This window comes from Scophthalmus maximus, chromosome 8 (genome assembly GCF_022379125.1).
Source record: "Scophthalmus maximus strain ysfricsl-2021 chromosome 8, ASM2237912v1, whole genome shotgun sequence".
In the NCBI taxonomy this organism is placed as follows: domain Eukaryota; kingdom Metazoa; phylum Chordata; class Actinopteri; order Pleuronectiformes; family Scophthalmidae; genus Scophthalmus; species Scophthalmus maximus.
In genome coordinates, this window is record NC_061522.1 from 11,758,075 (window position 1) to 11,783,345 (window position 25,271).

The following is a 25,271-nucleotide window of genomic DNA, read 5'->3' on the forward strand; positions in this document are numbered from 1 at the left end:
TGCATTGTGTTATGTTGCCGTTGCCAGGTGTTCCTATTATTTTGCCCATCCTATTCAAATCAACAGATATGTCCTTTTTACTGTACATTGCAGTCCAGCTCAACATTATAAATTGCAGTCTCCAAAAATAATGATCATGAAGTTGAACAAACACCTCTTCAAAAAAAAAAAACTGTACATAACCTTCATGAAGGAGAATCTATTGCAGGACTGCTGTTTTAGGTTTAGCAAGGTGTTCCTAATAAACTGACTGATGAGGTTATATCAAAAAATAAAAATTAAATCCCTGCATATTACATTATCACTTCAAGCTGGTCCATCTTTAAAATGTACAGCATCCCCCTGCTGCCTCAAAAATGTGAGTAAACTGAATTTTGGTTTGATAATTAGTTCAAAGTTGTTTACTCAAGTTTTGAAAATATAACAAACAAACCTAAGATATTGAGTTGAATCAGCACCTGTTTAGTCATGCGGCGAATGTTACAGATAGATTTGCTTTCCATTTATATTTTCTCACTTTGAAGAGTCAGTCAACTGACAGCCGCAGATGTCTCTTATCACAGGAGAACACGTGAGACTGCTCCCGGTGTCCTTGTTTGTGTCTTACTTTGATTCATAACTCGCAATGTTTTGAGACAACAGTGACTTCAGATCTATGACAGAGATTGTAAAAAAAAAAAGGCCATGTCTCTATTCACACACTCTGTTAGTGTTTCTATTGGGCAGTAGGTGTATCTGGAGAGTTGTTTTCTGTCTATTTAAATGATGTGATTCACAGCTGACTGCTAGCCTGTATTAGTATTTCTGAGTTGTGTTAAAGTATTCTGCTATAGCTGCAGTTGTGTTCATTTGACTTGTTAGATTTGTGTTGTTTATGCCCTTCTTGTACACCAAGTGCTTGTTGATTAGTGAGTAACTGTTGCACCGTTTGAACCTTCAATCCAATTCTTGATAATCGTTAATTGAAATCCTATCTACACAATCTGTTGATGCAAGGATCAACGGATCAAAGGCACACACACACACACACACACACACACACACACACACACACTCCCGTGATCTGGGATCTCGTCGCCTAAAACAGACAATCGTCTCAGAACTTTTTTTCTCTCCTATTTCTTTTGAATTATAGCAGAAAACAGACATATATACAGAAACTGTGATGGACTTTGCATTTGGCATACTGAACTGCATCTAGATAAACAGTCCAAACTCTAGACCTGGACTCTGCATCCCTCCTTTGTCTGCACTCTCCCCTGAGCACAACTCAAGATTGTTGCCACACCTATTGATCCACAATACACACTATCACACACGGATGGTTTAAGTTTCAATAACAGACATATTTTCTTCCAGCTATGAATTTCTTACTTGCACATTATTTCATTAATTTAATTAATTAATTATTGCTTTTAACAAGAATGATTTAGAAAGAAGCAAGAACATGTTTTTTTTTTTTACAACATTGTTAAATAGCAGAATCAAACTAATAGAAAGGTATTTAAGATTCTTGCATAATGTTTTTTGCATTATAAACACCTTTTATATTCATATATATTTGTATTTTTTACTTTTCCTTTATATATCTTTTATATAATTTTATATATATATATATATATATATATATATATATATATATATAAATATATATATATATATATATATATATATATATTCTATATACAGATCTGTGTACAACATGTTTTGGACATCAGTGCTCAACTGATCAACCAGTTCAAGCCAGAGGCAGGACAGAAAACAGTGTTGGGACCTTCGCTCTTTAAAGAAACAAAGGTCAACAGCCGAGTGAAACATTTACATCCGACTGAACACCATTCTGGGCAATGATGTATCAAAAACACAAGGATACACAAGGCTTGTATAATTTGTGTATATGTGTGTGTGTGTGTGTGAGAGAGAGAGAGAGAGAGAGGGAGAGAGAAAGAAAAGGCATAACAGAGTTTGTTTCCTAGTTAAGTTTATGTACCTGTGCTTTGAATTCCTTTTGGCCTCAAGTGTGATTAACCTCAAACTTTCTGGACAAAGATTTCACTCAGTCATTCTGTGTTTAGTTTGTCTGGGACAATATGCCTCAACTTCAGACTTTAGTGATGCCCTCCCTCTAATCATATTGGTCAGAGACACACGCACACAGGAACCTCCCCTCCCCTGAACTGGAGCCAAAACCATGCGCTTGTACACAACGGACGCTGAACTCCAAAGTACCACTGTCATCCCTCGGACACCTGCCCACAGATTTATTCTCTCCTGGCAATGTGGTGCAGTCGTATGGCACTGCGTCGGCTCCAGCGGATCACTCCACTGAATGTCACTGGGGTTCTAACAAGCAACGTGCGGAGAGAGATGTCGTCCCTGCCACGGGTGTATGTCACCAGACAGATCCCGCCCGAGGGTCTCAAGACCCTCCGGGAGTCTGGACAGTAAGTCATAGTGTTTTTTATATAGAATATCTTGTACTATCAAAGCTTTAGATCATTTAACTGTAAAACACTTTTTTTTTTTGAACGTCTGCTTTGTAAAGTTCATCATTTACTCTGAGTAAACAGGACTGCTAACATCCGCCCTCAGGTTGGACAGATAAGACTGGTAACCTGAGGGCTAATCCCCCACAACAGAGTTGAAGAAATATCTCACTACTCCTTAAAGTCCCAGTATTTATATGGAGGCCTACATTAAACACGATATACCATATATCTAAGAAGGAAGCTTTAACTGTATCAAGAATCCCTTACATATTGTGTTTTTGGAATCTTTTTTTGCACGGCTGACCAATGTATTTTCTTTGTGAAGGCCGCTGCTTTACCGACTGACATGAAGTCGTATTGGACAAGCTGCTGTGTTTTAGTGTGTGTTCTTGAAGGTAGCAGAGGTTGCAGCAGCCAAGCAGATTTGGAGCATATGGGCCACTTTTACAGATAAAAAAAAGGTTTGATCTTCATTCATGGTTTGTATCTTCTTCAGAGTGCAGTGTCAACTGTGGGACTCAGACGACGTCCCTGTCCCCAGGCAGGAGCTGCTTCAGAGGGTCAAAGGTGTTGATGCTCTGCTCTGTGTGCTGACCGAGAAGATTGATGCAGAATTGTTGGACGCCGCAGGTCTGGGCACACTCCCTGAGCCAGTTGAGTGAGCTACATGCAATGAACAGACCTTCTATTTATGCATGTGTTTCTGTGTGTGTTTTTCGTGTATGTGACATATACCTACAGGTCCAAACCTGAAGGTCCTTAGTACCATGTCAGTGGGTTTCGACCATCTCTCTCTGGAGGAGCTGAAGAAAAGGTACTCGGTTAACAAGAGTGTTGATTTGTGTATATACCATAGTTTCCAGGTCCAGAAAGCTTGTTAGTATGCAAACACCTGGTGGCATACGCACTGTGTGTAATGTCACTGTTTCTCCTGCAGAGGAATCCGCGTAGGTTATACTCCTGATGTCCTGACAGATTCTGTCGCTGAACTGACTGTAGCTCTGCTGCTCACGACCTCCAGGAGGCTCGTAGAGGCCACGCATGAAGCCAAAACGTAATGTTACACACACACACACACACACACACACACACACGCACACACTGAGAGAGACTCAAAACTGTCTATGTATACATCCGTATTATAAACAATAGTGCACATGCAAAAAAGACTCTGCAGACTGTTCTTTTGGTTATTACCTCTATCTCTCTCTCTCACACACACTTGTGTCAGCGGTGGCTGGGGCACATGGAGAACCCTGTGGCTGTGTGGATATGAGTTGGCCAACAGCACTGTGGGTATTTTTGGCCTGGGGAGGATCGGTGAGCGCCACAGTACGCACACAGGCAGTTACCACCAAACTACCATTTCTGTCCGACTCATACTTTTCCCAATGTGTGTTTGTGCTGGAAGGTGTCGCTATCGCCGAGCGTCTGGCGCCTTTCAAAGTGAAGAAGTTCATATACACGGACGTGGCCCCCAGGCCTGAGCTGGCCAGTTTGATCAATGCAGAGTATGGTAAGGACGCGAGATTTAAGGTCATTCTTTTTCCTCAAAGCCAGTTTCTCAACAGAAGGTATTTTAAAATGTAACCGCAAAGCAAACGACAGGCGTTAATGATTAAATGTACAATGTCTGAATTCACTTTAGCTGCCCCTGTTTCAGGGTCCTGGTACTGTGGCTCACTGTCACACTGTCACGATTTACTGAGACACGAAAACGTTGCAGTAAAACAGGTTATTCCCCATTTCCTGTTCAAATTCCTTCTGTAAAAAAGGCATAACAGTGCACGATGGACTGACTGTCACAAGGCGTATGGGGGAGAGGTTTACCTGTGATGACAAATTAAATTGCCCTCAGACTTTTTAATTTGTCATGTGACATCATCAAAGCCTCTGTTTTGGTCTAGTCTCCTTCGATGAGATGGCAAAGCGGTCGGATTTTCTGGCTGTGTGCTGCGCCTTAACACCAGAGACAAAAGAGATCTGCAACAAGGACCTCTTCTCCAAGATGAAAAACACATCCATCTTCATCAACACAAGCAGGTATCAAGGTGTCAAGGTTTTAAATAAGCTGTTACTGTGAATGTTACCGACTGTAAATGATGAGGACTGTATTGCTGCTCCTGTGTTATAATGTCTGTCTCCCTGCTGTGTCAGAGGTGGAGTAGTGAACCAGGACGACCTGTACGAGGCTCTATCCACCGGGCAGATAGCAGGAGCTGGATTAGATGTCACTGTGCCTGAGCCCCTCCCCACAAACCACCCACTTTTTACTCTCAAAAACTGCGGTGAGCCTGTTAGACTTGTAGTGCTTCGACTGCCTTCAAAAAATATCCTCGACAGTAGCCCACTGGGGCAATTTCACTTTCCTGTCCGTAATTCTCACAGCCTATTTCTTTTTTAAATTCTCTTCCCACAGTGATTCTACCACACATTGCTAGTGCCTCCTTTACCACCCGTAATGCCATGTCTGTCCTGGCAGCCAAAAACCTCCTCCTTGGTCTGCGGGGTGAGCCCATGATCAAAGAGCTCAAGCTGTGAGAGGAAAGTGGTTCCACTCATCGAACCGGCTGATTAGTCCAACTACCTAGTTATTTTTAGAGGAAAATAAAACCAGTGCTTGTTGTTTTTAACAGTGTTTTCTTTATTTCCTTTTACTTTCAACTCGTCGCTCAATGTGCACAATGACTTTAAATTCTGGGTTATTGGTGTGATCTCTGTGCCATTTCATAAAAATTGTCTCCAGCAACAAAATTAATTTCATCATTTTTTTTTATTCAATCTATACAACGACTAAACATATTATACAATCTTGATAGCCTTCGACAGTATAGAGAAACATTGAGTTCACTCATGATTACACAACTTTACACTGAGATACACAGAAAAAACAAAACACAGAAATCCCTCAGATTTGGCATATAAACAAAAGCCCAGCTTTTTAAGCTAGAGGGCATAAGGCAGTGACTTTCCTTAACAATTTATGTTTAACAAAATTTTGGCATATTCATACAGGGGCAATACAGTCAGTGCATTTTTCAGAGATAAACATCATCAGCTTTAGAAGACAGCAGCAATATAATGGCTAACAGGCCACTGTGTGAGACATGGAAGCCATTTTGGAGGTGGACAACGTTTCTCTCCTCCACCTCATCATCTCCGCAAATTTTTAATTTTATTTCCAAAGAGCGAATCACAACTTACTCTTTCCACCGTGACAGAGGAGGCAACACAGGAACTGATGACAGATTCGAGATTTAACCGTCAGTGGTCATTTTAAACTCTGCGGCCAAAGATTAATGGACTTTACTCGACAGTGTAAAGAATTAACAGGGCAAACAGTATGTTAGCTTATGTTTACAAGGAGAACATCTCCAAAGGCAATTTCTTCCTCTAGTAAGTAAGCTTATCCATCAAAATGTGTCAAAGCTGTCATTTTGTTCAGGTTGACAGTGCAATGACTCTACAGTACAGTAAGGCGCCTACTAGAAATGAAAGCAAATACCTTGTGATTTTCACTGACAGTGTAGGTGACACAATATAGCAAGCGATGAATTATACAAAAAGGCAAATATGCATTTAAAGAGATTTTTTTTTCCAGTTCATTAAAACAGAACCGTACAACACTACATGAACATCCAAGTAACCAACATTGATGTAAAAATCATGTTTTTATTTTTTATAAACTGAATTTCTTTTACTTCCTCCTCACTGTCTTTTTAAAAATTTTAATCTTACACAAATCCTGAATTGAGCCATGGTTGTCTTGCAGTAATTATCAAGTTAAAGGTAGATATTGAAATATAGGTACCTGGATTAAAAAAAGTTATAATCCTTAAATTAAAACTCCTTAATATGAATATGAAAAAACTGACAAGAGATTGTGTAGAAATCTAATTATTTTCCAATTGTCCCCATGTGCAATATTCACACAAGGAAAACTCTTTTAAATCCAACATAAAAGTAGTAGTGTAACAGAAAGAAAAACTAACCTTGAGAGGTGGTAGAGTTGGATAATTGCAATACAGCAACATTTTCACATAGTTCGATATTTCAGTAAACATATTAGTTACAAAAGAGAATGATTTGTCTAAGGGCTTTAGTAACAGATGCAACATCATAAGATGTACAAAGGAGACATGTATAAAGCACTGATATCAAGTACAGTAGCAAACTTATACACAATGTTTAGTTCTTCAGGAGTTGTTTTGTCTCTTCTCCAGGAGGAAAATTATGAAACCAACAACAAATGTGCAATATTTACATTTCCAAAGCACTTTTTTTTCAGCATGTGCTGAACCTCAATATCCTGTAAACAGTTTACATGGACGACACAAGCTGTACACACAAATGCGCACAGATGTGTGGACAGTCAGCTGAGTTTTTTGTGGCCAGTCCCAGTCAATAACCAATAAGGAGGAAAAGTCACACATACAATTTTTTAACTATAAGAAACTGAAGGTTTTGCACATTTTGACAAAAAAATAAGGTGCATCGACGGCACATTTTTCAGTGAAGCTGTTCTCTCAGTATTATAATACAATATCATATATTATATTTCTCAAAAAGAGACTGCAAGGCCAAGTAAACAGAGCTGTTCCTAATTCGAAGATAAGATTTGATTCCTTTTGCTTTAATGGCTCAGATTTTTTTTGATTCCCTAAAAAAAAAGGAAGAAAAAAAGGGACTTAAATGTTTAAAGCTCGACCTGCAAATTGGAGCAAGGTGTTGATTAGAGCGATTCAAAGTTAACCATTTATCCAAAACCTGGACTTGGCAATTCACAGGTACAAAGTGAGACATGTGTTCCTCTGGTAATGTGAAGTGTGAAGGCCACATTGTTTCCAAATGAAATATTTGCTAATTAACTAATGTGTTTGAGTATGCATCAATTCCATAATCAGCTGTTGAGAAATGTTGATCCATTTTATTTCTTTGTTGCTCTTGTCCTGGCCAAGAATGTCAAATGCTGTGTATTATTTCACTGCACACCTACAACAGAGTGAAACAACACACTCTAGAGTCTGCTGTCTTTTTTTGTTGGTTGAATTTGCAAAAAGTTGCAGAACTCTCACAGGAAAGAATCTACTGCTCATTTTGTAGAATCAAGAATAAAGAGAAGACTAATTATAAGTAATTACAGACATTACATCTTGCACCCAAACTAAATCCGAAACAGTGAGTCTATATGACTGCCCTTGCACAGAACAAGGCATAGTCCATATGCAAAGTTGGGACACTATGCTATGTTTTACAAATCTGAGAAGGAAAATTTACACATAAGCACGTTATTTTACATGATTTTCATTCTTCAGTGCTAAGGGATCACCTCAGTAGATCTAATGAACGAGATTTACATTTTTTTTTTTTAAACAAAAAATCAAACAACAGTGTGGCAGTTTTGAAAGTCAAGTCTGGACTGACCTGGATCATATTATACAGAGATACTGATGGCAAATCCTTATAGTACTCTTATGATATTCTAACAGGAGAGTATACAATGTACACCTATGATATGATATAATGAGTCCATGGCAATTAATTAATGTCCTGCGTCCCTATAATCTTTGTACTGTAAATGTGTTGAGTCACTTTTACTGACTTGACAGTTTGTGTTTCTCTTGGAAAAGAAAATGCATGATTACATCATCCGCCCCGTCTTTGGTCTATGATCAGGACTGGTTGTTTTGAACATGATCAGATCTGACTGGTCTGGTCACAGCTTCAGAAAAATCCGCACATTTTTAGGACCCTAAATTCAGCCCATCTCTGATTCCAGATGTGTTCGTCCTTCACCCTGATGCAGTCCTAAAGCAGGCCATTGGACATGTTGCTGTTCTGCCAGCGCAGACAGGTGGTCTTTGAATGCTTGTACAGGTGGGAGGACTGGCTGAAGCGCTTTCCACACTTGAGACAGGCATAGGGTTTCTCTCCTGTGTGGACGCGGATGTGTTTCTTGCAGTCCGTCAGGGTGAGGAAGGTTTTACAGCAGATTTTACAGGCGTATTTCCGAGCTCCCTCGACCACCAGGACGTTGTGCTCCGACAGAGCCTTCTTGCACTTGGACAGAACGTCTGCTGAAGCTCGGGTCAGCTGAGGCGGGAGGGAGATGGGCCTGCCACTGTTCATCTCATACCCACCACTCTCGTTCAGAAGCAGGGGACTTGGCAGACTCGAGGAGGAGGAGGCGGAATCCTGAAGTACACCGCCTACACCTTCTCCTCCTCCCAAACTGGTGGTCATTTTTGGAGCAATGCGCCTGTAGCCTGGATAGCCTAGAGGGACAGCGGTGGCTCCTCCAGCCCCTCGTGAGGGTCGCCCCAAAGAGTGAAGCCCCAGACTGGAGTGCTGGAAGTCCAGACCAAAGGGGTCTACCCCTCCACGTCCTCCACTCACATTTCCCCCACATCCTCTGGGGTTCCCCAAACTGTCATGCAGGGGACGAAGGAACAGAGAATCGGGCTGCAAGTTGTCTCCAAAACCATTGCGACTCTCACCACTGAGTGGAGACTGCAGAAGAGAAGAAGAGGAAGAGCCAGATGGTCCAGCAGGTTCCTGTCTCAGCAGGAAGTGGTGTGCTAACGCATCCCCAGTTGTCGTGTTGGGCAGGTCGTCCTCTCCTGCAACCAACCCTGCCCCGCCACTTCCAAAAACCTTTGGGCTGAGGAAGCTTGAAATACTAAAACCAGGTTTGCCATTTAATCCGTTATTACATCCAAAACCTCCTCCGACCCCGGCGCCTCCTCCCATGCCGCTCTTGATGAGAAGCTGGGAGCTGGGCTGCAGCAGCGAGTCAGAACTGGGTTGGTGTTCAGAGGTGAAGCTGCGGTCACTGCTCTCTGGGCTCAGCTCCACCTTCTCCTCCTCCTCCCGGCCTCCGGGCTCAGCCGGGTCACTGCCCTCAGCCTGCGATGTCACATCGCTGATTTCATCTGTCGGCTCAGGCGAGCTTAGCGGCTCTCGTTTAACCACCACCTGTGGGAAGAAAGGACGAGTTTCAGCTCAAGCCAAAGACGATTCAGATTTATTGTTTAAGTCAACGATCTTCAAAGACAACAGCTAAAGTAGAGCAGAGGGATTTTGTGGTGGTCACACAATAGGTCTTAGGATAGAACCATTCTTACAAACAGGTTCATTCTTCAGTGAATGAGTGATTCAAGAAAATGTGTGGCATTTACAAATGTTCTCAAACAGACAGAACGCCTCTTTACAGTGTGAAAAACACTCATAAATTTATTAATAGTGTTATGAGCCTTGATTCTTCCCAAAATTTACCAAAACATAAATAAAGAATTACTAAAATAAACAATGCTAATCAATATTCAGATTGTTGTTATTAGCGTGGGTTGCTGAGAGGTTTGACCCTTTTCTTTGGTTTTTATCAGGTACAGTTACTGGAATCTCTCCATCCGCTCTGTCCATCACATCCCCTCGACCACCTCACCTCTAGGTAATGAACTGCCCATTCTTTTAGCAAGATGAGATTGTATCCTCTAATGTTATGTCATCCCAGCAGTGCTCTGCTGCTGTGCTGACTAATCAATGGCAGCGTTTCCGGTCTCCTAATGCGACGACTAACTGCAAAAATATTTTGTTTTTCAGTGAACTTGAAGATAAGCAATGTGAAATTCTTTCTTCTCTTCTCTTGGGGAACATGTAGCCTTGTGCAGAAATGTAGGGGTATACACATTATGCTACAAGATAAAATTTCACAGACATGCAACTCATCATGAACAGGTGGGACTCAGCAGGCTGAAACAAGCAAGTTAGAGACATTGAGATAGTTTGTTGGATCCATCCTAGAAAACCTTCTGGTAAGTTCTTGCATGAGGCTCTGTCACAAACAACACAATAACAGAAATCACATTTTACCTTCTGTTCCAGTTCCTCTTCCTCTGTCCCTGATTTAATCTTCACCCCTGATGTGTTCTCCTGGTGGTCGTGGTCATCTATGTCCTCCTCCTTGCTCACTCCTCCTTGAATTCTCCCCAAGTCCACCCCCCCACAGTGTCCACTGTCCGACTGGCTGGGCATCTGAGGATCATCTTGGGACACCCCAACCAGGCCAGTGATTGCATCATCCGATTTTGCGTCATCCCCCATCTTGTGGGAGTCCGGGGACAGAAGTGCTCCTTCCTCTCGCTCTGCATTCACCCCTTCTTCTCCCAACAACCCCAGGTTGGGGGCTGAGGGGCGCTGCCTCTGCCTGGGTCTCTCTTCTGACAGTGCAAGTGAGGCCTTGCGTTTGTGGAAACGTCGGATAGGGAAAGAGGTCCTCGGTCCCACCTCTCTATTGCCAACTATGTTTCCCACCCCATCCTCCTCCATCCCACCCAAAGCAGAGCTCACCAAGCTGAGTCCCAGCTGCTGCAAGAGGAAGGAGCGCTGCAGCTTTGATGTGGCAGCATTTGTTGCAAGGTTAGTGTTAGCTGCTAGAGTAGGGTTCACTGCTAAATCTACTTGCTGCTGCTGCTGCTGCTGCTGCTGCTGCCTGCGCCTCTGCTGCTCCTGCAGAGGTTGGTGGTGGATTGGTCTTTCGGATGAGGAAGACATAGGCAGCGTACGCGTTGTCAGGTAGTGTTTGCAGGCTTTGACTACATTGTTAAGGTGCAGGTGAGAGGCGGCGAGGAGGATGTCCATGACGTTGCTCTCCCCCAGCATCAGTGTTGACGTGTACATCATGTCCACCAGAGCAGCAAAAGCTTCAGCTGTCACCACCTGCAATCACACAAGCAGTTGCTACTACACACTCGTTTCAGACATCACTATAAACAATAATGTTATATCATCACTGCTGTCCTTTTTGACAATATTATTAAGACCCTGACCTCGCTGTCCAGCTGGATCATATTCATGCTCGCGTCTCCCTCTGCGACAGTGAACAGGGCTCGGAAGTGAGTGCTGCAGGCTGCCAGCACCGAGCGGTGGGCCTTGAAGTGTCGGCTCCCCACGACGATGACACAATCGCACAGCTGACCGTGGACACGCTGGTAGTTTAGCTGCTGGAAGATCTGCTCAAAGTGGCCCGGAAAATCCATGGCCCTAAACACAGCAGCAAGCAAAGGTAAAAAAAGGGGGAAGAGGGTATAAAAAGATGAAACAATTAGTCAGCATTGTAAAATAACTCAGATATACTATTACAGGCTAGCAGTCAGCTTTGAATCACATCATTTAAATAGATAAAAAACAACTCTCACGATTCACTTACTGCCCAATAGAAACACCAAAAGAGTGTGCATAGAGGCATGGCCTTTTTAACAGCCACCACCAAATTTGGTATGAAAATTTGACATCAATAAATCCCACACTATTTCTTTGTAGAATCCTGGGGTAGTGCGGGCAGTCTGATGAGCTGAACCACAGGGCGAGTGTGAGTTCGGTCCTTTCCTTGGACGGCCGCAGTCCTCACTCTGCTATGTCCCTTCACTATTCCCACTTGCCACAAAGCTCTTGGAGTCTGCATTTACGATTAGTGCCGATGGTGAGGTCTTCTTCCTCTGTATTCCATTCCTGTCGTGCTTGCAAGGTGGGCAAGAAATGCTGTATGAGTGAAGTGCCACCAGAAATGATCAGCCAGGACTTAAGCATGTCTCCTACTCTTGCGGCTACGCAGCTCTGATTCTGGGTAGACCACTTGTGGCAGGGAGGAGTCCGGCCGCCCCATCAGCAAGGAGTTGGCTGTGACGGGATCTGGCTCAAAGGACCACAAATTGTGTGATAGGGCGTATCGTGGATCAATAGGTGTGGCAACGATCACTTCAGGGTGTCGGCTCAGGACAATAAAGTTGTGCTCAGGTGAGAGTGCAGACAAAGGAGGGAGGCAAAGTCTCTCCAAAGAAGGAGAGGGATTCTGAGAGGATTCACCACCGCCTTTTTCTCCGACGAGATCACAGATCACAGGAGTGTGCGCCTTTGATCACAGGAATGTGTGTGCGCCTTCGATCCTTTCATCAATGGGGATTGTGTGATAGGATTTCAATTAACCATTATCAAGACTTGAAATGAGCATTCAAACGCTGCAACGTAATGACAGCTACTTGGTGTACGAGAAGGTCATAAACAACACAATGCTGACAAGTAAAACGCACACAACTGCAGCTAGAATACTGTAATACAACTCAGAAATACTATTACAGGTGAATCACATCATCTAAATAGAAAGAAAACACTAGCAGAGTGTGCATCGAGGCATGGGCTTTCAACATTAAACAACAAGAGATTTCCATAACCGACTGCACTTTTGAATCCTTTGTTGGGCAAAAAGAACAAATGTTTGCAACTTCTACAGTGTGAAGACTGGTGATTGTAATTTGGACGTCTCTGAGTGTTTGGCTGTTGAGCAGACAAAAGCAGCAGCTTGAAAACTCACTGCTGGAGAAACTGTGATGGATGCTTTTTTTTTCTCAAGACAATCTATTGACTAAATAATTAACCAGGTAGCTGGACGACAGAACAGTAGCCACACCACTGAGGCTGCTGTGTGACGAGGATCCAGAAGGAGGTCAGGGACCAGGTGGATGGAGGTGAAGGTCCGTGAGTGAGGGGTCTGTTCGCTGGACGTGTTGATGACAATACACGTGGGGGACAACACACAGGTCAAAGGGAGCGTTCCAGTGGGGTTCTTAACGAAGAGATGGCTTGGTGCAAGTAAATAATGCACCTCATCTAGTCCGGCAGTTGACGTTACAGCAGCAGCAGCAGCTGCGGAGCAAAGTCCCGGAGTTGTGACAACGACGGACGAGCCCACACGGCTAACAAGTCACTGCTGGCTAACACGGGAAGCAGCGAGCTAACGTGACTAGCTACGACACATAACACGGGGGGGGCATTCAAGAGGCGGCGGCGTCTGTCGTTACCTGGAAATGTTCCCAAAGCGTCGCAGGAGAGACGAGGCAGGAGCAGGGAGCAGGGGCAGGGGCAGGGGCAGGAGCAGGAGCAGGCCCAGGCCCCTGAGCCGGAGACTGGCGAGGAGGCTAAAGTTAGCTGGCAGCGGACCAGCGGACACCTTGTTCAACTACCACACCGGCAGTAGCGCGCGGTCCCCTGGCTGCGCCGCTCGTCTGGACCGAAACTGACCCCTGCTTATGTTCAGGTGTGAACTAGCTAACATTCCCGCTGCGGCCACAGACCGTGTCGCTGCTACACGCCATGTCCCCCCCCCCCCCCCCGACCCCGCGGTCCAGTCTGGACTGTCTCCTGGGGCGACGTGACCGTGTGTGTCACGCATCTGTCGGTGTCATCCCCGTCGACAGCTCGGTGCGATAACAACAGATAGTCAGACAGACGCCGGCTGTAAAACCTCTCTCCCGGTCCAACGCGTGTGAATGTTAAAATGTATAATAATCTCCTCCCGAGCGCACTCGTTCAAACGTGTCGTCCCACCCAGACTCACGAGGTGGCGCTGTGCTTCCGCTCCGTGTCCGCGGCTCTTCGCCCCGGCAACACGCATCTTACGCTAAACCACCACAGGGCGGCGCTGCTGAACCTCCAGAGCCACTCTTCCATCCTTCTTCAATCTTTTCAGTCAATTTATTTTCTTATTTTGGTAAGCTCTGTTTGTTAAATATGACGTATGTTGTAACAAGTGTAGGCACAATACGTAGGCTGTAACTCCAGCCTGCAACCAGGGGTCAGTGTAGTTCTATTAGGGCCAACATACAGACACATAATAGTTAAGTTAGTTTTATATAATTGTTAAGTTAATATATATATAATAGTTAAGTTAGCATCGTTTTCCCAGTTTTGCTAAGAGTTCATTAATTATTAAAGAACACAAATACGCCCCTGACGCACCATGTTGGCTCAATGTGTTTGAGGCAGACTACTTTGACAACCTTGGCGAAGGCGGAAGTAGAGAGCAGTGAACCCTCTTGGCTCACCGGGCGACACATGACAACAACAATGGCCGCCTCCTGCTCGCTGGAGTGTTGTGGAGAGGAGAGAGATGCAGACAAAGCAGTCATTGGTGACGTTTCCCCTCACTCGTTGCTCCTTTAGACTTTTTCAGGATAACATTGTAATTGTGGTCATGTCGGTAAATGTTTGTGTCGTACTTATTTCCCTTTTTACACGCATGTTTGTGTTGTACACGTGGGTGCTACTAGCAACAGGGCTAAATGTACTGAGTCCGCAAAAAGCCCTCAAACGTCACACAATAAGATTACTGTTTTCGGAATAGCCGTGACGCATCTTGTTAGTTGCTGCTTCATTGATCACATTTATCGTGGCTCATCAGAAATGTGCGCTCTGGTGGTGTGAAGCACTGGTGTTGACAAAGCTCTTCGCGGTGTCTCTTTTTAATGCCACAGTCCGCTTCTCAAACGGCAGCGTCGGAAATGCAGACAAACTCGATTTCTCGCTGTACAAGAGCGCAGATGAGGTGAACCCCCGGAAGAAGAGCAGGCGGATATTGGTGAGGAAGATGCAGGACTCCCGTTATCCTCTGAACTTTACAACTATACGATGACGTGTGTAGATTGTGTTGCAGCACTGATATATGACGGTGTTGCTTACTGTATCTCTTCCTCTGTGTAGGTTGCCGAAACAGACAGACTGTCCTACGTTGGGAGTAATTTCGGAGCCGGGTCACTGAAGTGCAACAGCCTTTGCAAGTAGGTGAATGCAGCATATTTTGAGATGAATGTATTTGGGCTGGGAGCACAACAAGAAGTATACGTTTGGTGTCTGTTTAGCTACTATGTCGGAGTGTTGAACAAACGGACCAAGCAAATGGAAGTGCACAGTGCTCAGCTCTTCAACATGCAGCCTACTATGCCAGGTAAGGAAAACAATCGCCAGCATGCATTGATAAATGAACTGTAACATTTAAAATGTTTGATACTTTGCTTTTGGCTCAAGATTTTGTCAGTGCAAGTCTTTTAGCATTTGCAATATTTCTTCTTTTTTTTCCACCAGGAGAAACGGACGAGGCAAAATCCGAGGACACTACTCGGACCTACAGAGATAAGGTACCACAACATGCTCTGTTTTCCTTAGAACATGAGAAGACTGGGCCAAAACAAGAATAAACGTGGCAGTAATATGTAAATCTTACTCTGTAGGTCGACTCTTTGATTGAGGCGTTTGGCACCAACAAACAGAAGAGAGCTCTGACTTCCCGCAGGCTGAATCAGGTGGGCAGTGATACACTGCACCAAGCTGTGGCTAAAGCTGCCAGCAATGTGATCGACCAGAAAGGTCTGGAAGGTAAGCTACGGAGTCGGTAGTCAAGTATCTTAAGTCAATGGGTTTTGATGCCAGAAGTCTACAAATCTCCAAATTGTAATCTGAGGGCTCACCGTAACTAAATCTCAGAGCGCGGTCAGTTAATAAAGGCAAAAGAATACGACGCTGTATTTTGTTGCTGCTTAAATCTCCATGTTGTATTCCTTATGTTCTTATGTCAGTCATCATTATTTCATCATGCATTTTTTCTCTCCCTCCTCAGCTCTGCAACAGGAAGTTGCTGATATGGAGTCCCAAGGAGACCTGGCTCTCCACCTGCCTCCCTGCGACGCAACTGCAGACAAACCTGAGAACGTCTACATGTTTGACGATCGCATCCTTTTATTTGCAGTGTCAATGTGTGTGTGTGTTTTCAAAATTACAGCGGGATTTGTTGTGGTCTTTGTCCTTAATCAGTAACCACAGTCCTGAGTCCAGTTGAGTTTGCCGCTTTGGAGACTGCCGGTTCCAAGATGGCTGCACTCACCACCGAGGAGCTGCAGAAGATGACAGATGATGGACGGTAGGGTAACAAAGGGCTCGGACTTGCTGAGACATTTTATGAAGATGCATGTTTCCTCGCGTTCTGACATTTGTTTGTACTTTTTTAGGTGTCTGTGTGTCGTGGCGCACCTAGAGAATATGCCAGGTGTTGGTGAAGCTAGAGATAAAGTGGCACGCTGCGCCTTTTACCTTTCTCTGCTGCTCAAGCTGGCACGGCAGAAGAGCCTCACCCGCAAGTGTGAGTAATGTTGTTAGCCTCCAAGACACAGTATAGCGTGTTACAGCCTGTACATCCTCTACAGGGACCAACTCTAACAGTGATTTATATTTATATTGGCAGTTGGGCAGGAGGAAGGCTGCCCGCGCATCATTCTGAGCAAACTGTTCAAAACATTCACAGTGGAGACTTTCAGCAATGGCAGGTACGATAATGGAACTTCTTTACTTGTTGATAATTACGTAAAATATTTGCAGGGCCTGACGAAACTCCCTGTGAACATGTATGTTATAATCGCAGCATGTCGGAATTTGATTTGGTTGGATTTAATTAGCAACTTCATTTTAAAAATACATGTAATTTACTTTTAACCTTACTTGGCCAAAATTCTCATGTTTTAGGGTTGTGAACATTTTGTCAACATCAATGCGAGCCAAATTAGCAGCTTATTCTCTGGCCCTGCTGCTGCATATGGGTCACATGACCGCTGACCTCACATTACTGCACCGTGACCTGGGAATCACTGAGGCCAGGTAAGAAAGAAAAATAAAAAAAGGCAAATCAAGAAACTGCAGCATGTGAATTGTGATTAAATATTTATTCTAAATGTGCAAAACTTTGAGTTGTACCATCATACACGTGTATTCACTGATGGATAGATCATTGTTCAGGTCAGATAAGGACCTCTGACAACACCGAGTTGTCAGTTTAGACACATTCATCCTTGTAAAAGTCAACAGGACATTCTTTAGTGTTTGACAGTTCTGGCTGTTAATTGTACCGTTCGTGTTGATACAAATGATTTTCACACCTCATACAGCACTGTAAATATGAGGTGCTGTAGAGGAAATCTGCAGGTATACCTGATTCATATATTTTTCTGCAGGATGATCGAAGTTGCAAAGTCAATGGGACTGACCCTAATTAAACCGGCCCGGACAAAGAAGGACGATGCTGAACTGCAAGGCGAACACAGGCAGGCGTCTCTTCGTCTACCTCTGGTCAAATCTGATAAGTTCACGGAGAGACGGAAACGCAAGAAAATGATCTGAAGACCATGAAAAGAAAAGAGCTGGATAAAGAGAGAAGATCTGTTTATTAATGCGTTTTGTAGACAAATAAAAGGGGGATCTTTGAATTATACATGATATTGTCAGTTAATGCTTCTTGTGCTTGATACAAAAAATCAAGAGTACCGAGATTTAAACAAATTCTAGATGACAGAAAACATCTAGCTTCGACGGATAAAACGTAGGCACATTTGTAAACATCACATATTGCACACTGAACACATTTTTCCTTCTGTAACTCCCTATTACCAGGTGAGTCTAAGGGGTTGCTCGTCACGTTGCAGCATTTTGATATATCTGGAATAAAAACTTCCAGAGTCAAAGCTTAATTTATAGCATTTTAAAAACATGGAAATGATACAAAAACAGACTCACCAGGAAATAGAACAGCTCTGTAAGAGGCAGAAGCTGAAGTTTGGCTTTGCTTTTCTTTTTTTGCATATACACCTTACACTACGACAACGCCTTCCCTAGCTACAATCACTGATTGATAAAGAAGTCAAACAAGGCACAGCTTTACTTTGTAGGATGGTTGAATCTGGCATCTCTGATGCCTCTGACCCCTGCTAGGACTTATACATGTGCACATCCTAACCAGTAAGTCTCAGAAGCAAACTGACAAAACTAACAAAGTTTACAGCAGTCCTGTACATGAATATGAAATCTGCCTGATAAAGAGAACACGGAACAAGTTAAAGCTTTAGTATGCAAATGGTTGTTAAAAGATATAGGGTGGTGACAATGCTTGAAAGTCTTGTACTTATGTAACTTTGTCGTGAAGTTACAAAAGTCTTGTTTCAGATGTACAAAATGTGGTGCCACCCTAGGTAGATGGTCCCTAAGTGGTTATGTGTGGTGCAGCCTCTTACTTCCTTGTGGTTACCCCACCTCAACAATAGAGCATCATTTTGGAGGGTCTTTCCTGAGGAAGATTAGAGTGCTCCAAATATATAGTAACACACCAGTTCAAACTGACCATTAGTGATGTCTTAGTAAAGTCATTCATATACTCAACAGTGAGCGCTTGCCAGTATTCAAAGGATGGAGCAGAACATGCTTCCACTGTGGCAACCACTCTCCACGGTGGCGCTGATCCTGGTTGTCATGGAAATTCCAAGTCGGGAAGGATACTGGGATGAGGAGAGGCCAGAGGGGGAGCTGGCCAGTGGACGAGGAGGAGGGTTTTCCAAAACCCAGGGAGGATCAGATGTACAGCTACAAAATGCAAAGAAAAAAGTACGAGTTTGTTTTTCTTCCAAATTGAAACATTACGGGGAAAAAACAGAAGCAGTGCAGATGTAATTGTAACATTTGTGAACACATTGACATCTCAACTGCTTTTAAGTTAATATGTTGAACTAAACATCTGCAAGCAATTGTTTATTTACACATCGGGCAGTTAAGGAGCAACATTAGCATCCATTTGGAGTGACGTTTCTTGCCTCCTGACAAACTTAGTATAATATTCATTCTCCTTTATCTTTGTTTTTGTTCTCTTCCATCTCCTGAGGGAAACTCCTTAGTTTTGAGCTGCTAAGTGACTCCACAATGTTCACTAGCTGAAAATGACACAATGAGAGTGAACCAAAACAGTAAATTTGTGAGCCAGACAGCTGAAACGGCTATAAAGGCAGCTAAATGGCTCTGTACAGCTGAGGTAAGATGCATGTTAAGGGGATAATTCTCTGTAAGGTCATTACTGCAAGTGTCCCACTTCCCACAGACACATTGTTTTGTTATTGACATCTGGTACACCGTTTTAAACTTATTGAGTCTATTAATTCTAAACGTGAAGAAGGGGGAAAGGGAGAAGGAGTACAGACACTAAAGCCACTCTTTTGTACTTAGTCTAGTTACCTGTTATTATGCCTTAGAATACTGTTGTTGCGCAATACACAGCTCTCATTGCCAGGATCCATTTGTAGGAGTGTTTTTTTGTTGCCAGGATGGCCCTGGAACAAGAGATTGTCATGGACAACACCTTTTACTGGTCCTACCACAGCAATGCCACAGGCCTGTGCTGGTTGAACACGGTTTCGCAGAACCTAAACACAAAAATGACATGCGTGATGTGTTAACATTTTAATAAGTAGATTTACAATGTTGTACGCATGTATTTGATATAAGTCTTAAGAAGTCTGTATTCATGTCTTACTGCACCTCACCTTGATGTCAGCACTGCCCGACACCTGGATCCCATATCCACGGTTTCCGACCACGTCGTTCTCCACAATCTGCCCGTTGCCACTGAAACTGACACCGTGGCCATTGTTTTCATAGATGCCGTTACCGCGGAGTTCCACCCGACAGTCTTTCTCCACTGTAACACCAGCACGGCCATTTTCGAGAATACAGTTTGTAACCAGTCGGGTCAGCTGACCGCTCTGCAGCACAGCGACTCCAGTGCCACGGTTATTGTTTACAAGGTTCGCAAAAACATTCAGGGGCTCACTGCTCTTCACATACAGGCCAACCGCTACAGAGAAGAGACAAAGGAGGATGGAGATAATGTATGACATTTGGAGTGAGTGACTATTTCTATTTGACACATCAAGGGTCTTTATTACCTCCATTGTGGCTCATGCAGTTGCCCTCCACAAGGGCCACACTGATGGAGCGACGGGCAGAGTGACGCTCATCCTCACTGTCCAGATCACTCTCCCACGCAAACAATTCCCCCTCTTCGTTGAGGTTCTCCTGCCCTTCTCTTCCCTCTCCTTCTACTCCTCTCCTTTCCCCGCTCCCTCCTTCTCCACCCATCCCTTCCTGCCCTGGCCAGTTCCCCTCCCTGCCGTCAAGGTTCTCCGGGTCTTTCCTGCAGAACACTGCCAGCCCATACATGCAGTTATGAGTGATGTAGTTTCCCAGGAGTTGCGGGAGGCTGGACGACATAACCCACACACCACAGCCTTTGTTACCTGAAGCAGCCAGAGGGAGAGAGGACGTTAAACACCTGTGTAGCTGTTTTGTAGAAACAAATGCAGGACGCTGCCATTATCAGGCTGAAATTACACACAGTAGACATGGTTTCCCTCAATGAGTCCGCGTCCCCTCTCTCCCACTACCACGCCATCTGAGAAGCCATAACAGATGTAGTTGTTCCTCAAGATGGGGTCACCTCCTCTTCGGATGTCCACACCCCCCCACTGGTTTTCTTTGATCACATTCTCTGGAATAAAAAAAAAAGTTAATTTACTACAGTAACCACAAGTAGTGCTTTTACTTTCTGTGAGTGGCAAAGCAATGGGTGAAAATGAAGAACCTATTTGGCATATTGACCTTCAATGTGGGCAAGAAGGAGGGACAGACCCACTTACACACCTTTTATTATCCCCCTGCCATTCTCATTTATAGCAATCCCGGCGGCCTGGCCCTGAAAGATGTGATTCCCACTATGAGAGACAGAAGAACAGAATGAGAGTAGCATAGGCGCAAACATTGAACAAGTTCAGAATGTGCGTCATTTCACAAAAACCTGAGGTGAAAGCACAAAGCTAATTAATTGACAGTTAGTTACATTTACTTTGGGTTCTAATTGAACACTCTCTCCTGTAGAGAATGTAGAAACACTATTATAATTATTGCAACTAGTATTGCTGGTTTATAACACAGTACTGCAGCAGCGGGTTATTGTGTAGTTGCTAGAGTTCAGTTATCAAACCATATGAAAGTTTGCATAAATGGTGCCAAATCCTTTCATATAATCAAGGGCTGATCACCAGTATTCTCTTGAATAAATTGGACATTGTACTGTGACAAGTCAAATGTCTGCTTTCACAGCCTTTAAACACGAAATGTCTAATAATTTAGTTTTAATATGATGGATTTGCTTTAGTGTGCTTTCTTTTGTCCTTAATGAAAACAAAACCTCTATACGCTGAAAAAACAAAAGACAGCACATTCCTGCGCAAGTTATGTTTGTCGAGCGCTACATACCTGACTACAGGATTTCCGCTGAAGAGAATATACACGCCTGCTTCCTTGTTGTTATAGATCTGATTGCTCCGAATTGAACCTTTTCCCTTGCCAAGGACAACAACCCCAGAACGCAAACCACTATGTATTTTGTTGCACTGTAAAATGAAACAGAATGAGACCGTAAACAGAGCAGAAAATTATCCAACTGAGAGCAGTTACATCTGGGGAAAAAATACCAAATAATGATAAAAAAAAACATTTTGATCAAATGCTTAAGTTCTATCAGACACTTTGAATTGTCTTTCAGAAATGTCGACAGCCACCATCCATCTCATTTACACATAACTTTCTCCACCTATTTTATCAAATGTGTGATATTGTTTGTATCTTTTATAATTGTGGAATTCAATAGACAGTTACCAAAATTATGGGGTTCGCCCCTTTTCGGATGTCCAGCCCTGCCTCTCCATTTGAGTGGATGTTGTTTTCGGCGATGAGGCCCTGAGCCGAGAGACGAAGGAACACGCCTGATGCACGGCACTCGCATACCTCGTTTCTCAGCATCACTATCTGAAAGGAGACGAAAGAAAGAGGCAGCTCAGGTAACGGTTTGAATTGGAAACTGCTGCTTAATTACTCATGATCTGGGCAGCTTCCTTGACTTGATACATTACTCAAATGGCATGCTGCGCATGCAAGTCATTGAAAACATGAAAAAATCTAAATGTGTTAAGATAAATCTAATCAGGTCTATTTTTAAGTCTGAAACAAAGATATGATTTCATTTACTGTTGAGTTCTGGATGCAGCGGACAGCATAGTTCAGCCCACGGAAAACATTGCCTTCCAGCCGAGCTTGTCCATAGTTGGACAAATGCACGCCACCCTTCCCTTCCCTGAAGAGGCAGCGTTTGAGAATGCAGCCGAGGGTGGACGCTGCCAACATCTGGGCCTCTGGGTCCCTGTCTAGTTCCTGCTGAAGATTGAGGGGTTCAGGGGTCACAGGTAGGGGGTCCGGAGAGGAGGCCAGTGGCAGAGAGCCATCTGCATGGGGCTTGAGCAAATGGGATAGGCCATGATTGTCACATGTGATTTTATAATCCAATGTAATTGTTTTTTTTTTTGTGTTGTTGGTTTTTTCCCCATCTCGGCTTTCCTCCTCTCCCTCGCTGTGGTCACCATCACTCCAGTCATCTTCAATCACCGTGCCTTGACACACGACATCTACCCCAGTACTCCTCTGCCAGTCCTCTATGCTCACATACTCCTTTTTGACATTATTCCTTGCAGGTTGAGGCCCACCAGCGGAGCCAGCCGGAGGGCCTCTCGGTGAGCTATTCCCGGACATGCCGCAAGACGGGAACGTCCTGGCCAGAGCAGCCAAGTGTTTACACGCCCAGTTCCTCTCCGACACTGGAGGACCTTCCACACTCACTGAAGCTGTGTCACTTCCTGAGAAGTCGCAGCTGTCCAACAAACTGAGCACAACGCCCAGCAAGTGGGCAGAGCTGCCCTGTGAGAAGGAACAGAAGCGAGCCTGGCAGGTCCCTGGGCCGCGGATTTGCAACTGAGCCCCCTCGAAGTTGCAGTTATCTAGCTGGACATGACCCCAAGATGTCTAGAGCGACACAAGGAGAGAACATTTAGTCAAGGTACTGTAGGATACAGGTAGTCAATCAACAGAAATACAATCTACAACTATCCTGAAAATGGATGATCATTTTCCAACAGTTGGGGAGTGAGACATCGCTGTATGAAGAAACCAAGCTGTGACTTCACCTTGTAAACGACGGTGGAGAACCAAGGTGGCATGAACACCAGATTGCACAGCCGGGCCGTGGGGCACTGCTGCTCAATACACACCAGGAGGGCCACCTCGCCCAATCGGCCCAGCCCAACCAACTCCACGGGCACCTTCAGCGCCAACTCAGCCTGCTCCTCGTACACCCCTGGATGGAGCACCACGCGGTCGTATGGGCCCGCCACCGCGAGGGCCCCGCGTAGGGTTTCGAACTCGCACCCGGGCCCAACGTGCCAAACCCTGCGGTCTTTGCGACGTCGGAAGAAGAGGAGGCAGGCCGAAGACTGGAGCTCCGGCCCGTTCTGAGCCCAGGTGCGGCTGGCCAGGGCGTGCTGCTTCAGGGCCTCCCTCCAGGACGGGGGCTCCGTGTGGGGCTGACTGGGCCAGTTGGGGTGACGGCACTCGGGGCAGCGCAGGCACAGCTGCCTCCAGCGGGTGTTGTCCAGGGAGAGGACGAGCTCCCGCCAGGCGCGGCACACCTGGCAGCAGCGACCCAGGTCCGCGAGCGGCAGGTATGCGAGGATGACCCTCCACAGCTCCACGGGGAGGCTGCCCACCTCCATGGCAGCGGCGACGGGAGGCGCACCTGGAAACGGTCAGACACACGCATGCGCAGACAAAGCAACGGGAAACCGTTAGCGCCAGTCGTCCCACAGCGACGCGATAAAAGCGAACGACAGCGTTTGACTAACCTCGCCTGCAGACGGTCACCGGCAGGTCGGTCAGCTGTTAGTGCGACTGGTCACACGGGGTCATTGAACCACGACGCGCCAGCGAGCTCGACATGATGGGAACGACGTCACGAATGATGTCGTCGTCGTCGTCGTTAAATGTGCCTTACTAGTTTCTCAGAAATAAGCCGGCGATGTTGCGTCGAAAGTTCGCTAACGACAGTTAGCTAGCGAGGTCATTTTCAAACCTGGCGTGTCTGACGTCAGCTAGTCCATTTTTATTTTTATTTTTTTTTAAAGGAAAGCGTCGCGTCCGTCGAACATTCAGAGCCGTTCCCTCGGACAAACTTGCCTCGGTTCGCTGGATCGGCGCGTGCTCGGACGTGCTTATTTCCCGGGCGTTACACGTCTGCGGAGTTCGCATGGTCGAGCCATGGTGCAGCCGCAGATGGAGTTCAGACGTTTGCTTCCAGTTTACGGCAAGACGCCGAGGAGGGAACAGCAGGGGGCTCGGAGAGCTGCTGGCCCTTCCTCCGCTTCCTCCTCACCGAGAGGGCGTCTACCTGACGGAGGTTCTCATCCCTTTAGTCCCACATGTGCGTTTAAACGTCACCTAGTCTGAGGCCCCTAGACTTTGTTGTGTATCCCTGAACGAATTTGGGTTGCACTTCAAATCTTCAGGGCTGATCGAAGGGAAGAAGGCACAGGTTTTCTGTGACCTTCTGGAGGACTTCCCCACTGCCTTGAGGCAACTGAAGTGACAGTGTATTTGTTTATTTATATATACATATAAAGAAAAGAAGAGATGAGTAAGATTGTTTCCCCCATTTTGCATGTGGGGAATAAGATCAAAATGTTGAGGGGGAAAAAAAAGTTGAAATGACAAGAATGAAGTGAAACTGGAGGAGAATTTGAGTCCAATTATATGTTTTGTTGATTACGGAAGCAACAAAAAAACATTTCTATTAATGTTTCTATGTCATGTGACCCACTCGCTCCAAACCAATGCCGATTTATATTAGTACCCTAGACAAATAGGACACTTCAAAAAACAAACAACTTTTGGAACTATTGGAAAAAATGTTTTTTTAACATTGATATTCATATACATTATAAAAAGCTCTAAGATAAGAGTTGTGTCCTATTTTTTCCAGTGTAGTAAAATATCTGGTATAATTTGGAGTCCATGGGTCACATGACATGGAAACAATTGAATTAAAAAGATATATATATATATATTTGTATATAAATGTGTATATATATATTTGTATATAAATGTGTATATATATATATATATATGTATAAATATATATTTAACAAGAAGCCCTAACATATTCTGGTGTGGTAGTAGCCGGCATTGGTGTGGAGTCAGTGGGTC

The 25,271-nt window shown here is 44.5% G+C and overlaps 4 protein-coding genes across 9 annotated transcripts; 2 read left to right on the forward strand and 2 right to left on the reverse strand.

Annotated features, from left to right (window-relative positions):
* Positions 1-2,185: 2,185 nt before the first annotated feature.
* Positions 2,186-5,122, forward strand: grhprb (glyoxylate reductase/hydroxypyruvate reductase b). The gene is made up of 9 exons (XM_047334045.1): positions 2,186-2,444; positions 2,986-3,119; positions 3,231-3,303; positions 3,427-3,543; positions 3,721-3,809; positions 3,901-4,005; positions 4,397-4,532; positions 4,647-4,777; positions 4,909-5,122. The coding sequence occupies exons 1-9, from the start codon at positions 2,278-2,280 to the stop codon at positions 5,028-5,030; spliced, it is 1,074 nt and encodes a 357-aa protein (XP_047190001.1). The 5' UTR covers positions 2,186-2,277; the 3' UTR covers positions 5,031-5,122.
* Positions 5,123-5,243: 121 nt separating this feature from the next.
* Positions 5,244-13,617, reverse strand: LOC118313121 (zinc finger and BTB domain-containing protein 5). Of its 5 annotated transcripts, none has more exons than XM_035638395.2 (4): positions 13,346-13,617; positions 11,318-11,531; positions 10,362-11,207; positions 5,244-9,464 (listed from the first exon to the last, which is right to left on the reverse strand). In XM_035638395.2, exons 2-4 carry the CDS (start codon positions 11,525-11,527, stop codon positions 8,298-8,300), a joined length of 2,223 nt encoding a protein of 740 aa, XP_035494288.2. In that variant the 5' UTR covers positions 11,528-11,531; positions 13,346-13,617; the 3' UTR covers positions 5,244-8,297. The 5 variants fall into 5 exon arrangements, with proteins under 5 accessions (XP_035494288.2, XP_035494291.2, XP_035494289.2 ...); XM_035638398.2 differs by having other exon boundaries at positions 11,957-13,617; XM_035638396.2 differs by having other exon boundaries at positions 11,796-13,617.
* A 55-nt stretch (positions 13,618-13,672) lies between these two features.
* polr1e (RNA polymerase I subunit E) lies at positions 13,673-17,577 on the forward strand. Its single transcript, XM_035638411.2, has 13 exons — positions 13,673-14,034; positions 14,310-14,454; positions 14,798-14,901; positions 15,024-15,100; positions 15,182-15,267; positions 15,405-15,457; positions 15,551-15,695; positions 15,937-16,047; positions 16,140-16,236; positions 16,325-16,455; positions 16,558-16,639; positions 16,836-16,967; positions 17,321-17,577. The coding sequence occupies exons 1-13, from the start codon at positions 13,822-13,824 to the stop codon at positions 17,484-17,486; spliced, it is 1,542 nt and encodes a 513-aa protein (XP_035494304.2). The 5' UTR covers positions 13,673-13,821; the 3' UTR covers positions 17,487-17,577.
* Positions 17,512-25,018, reverse strand: fbxo10 (F-box protein 10). Of its 2 annotated transcripts, none has more exons than XM_035638392.2 (11): positions 24,246-25,018; positions 23,201-23,808; positions 22,212-23,039; positions 21,843-21,992; positions 21,441-21,577; positions 20,826-20,896; positions 20,521-20,673; positions 20,072-20,422; positions 19,670-19,980; positions 19,362-19,549; positions 17,512-18,719 (listed from the first exon to the last, which is right to left on the reverse strand). In XM_035638392.2, the coding sequence occupies exons 2-11, from the start codon at positions 23,783-23,785 to the stop codon at positions 18,539-18,541; spliced, it is 2,955 nt and encodes a 984-aa protein (XP_035494285.1). In that variant the 5' UTR covers positions 23,786-23,808; positions 24,246-25,018; the 3' UTR covers positions 17,512-18,538. The 2 variants fall into 2 exon arrangements, with proteins under 2 accessions (XP_035494285.1, XP_035494284.1); XM_035638391.2 differs by having other exon boundaries at positions 23,915-25,017.
* Positions 25,019-25,271: the final 253 nt, after the last annotated feature.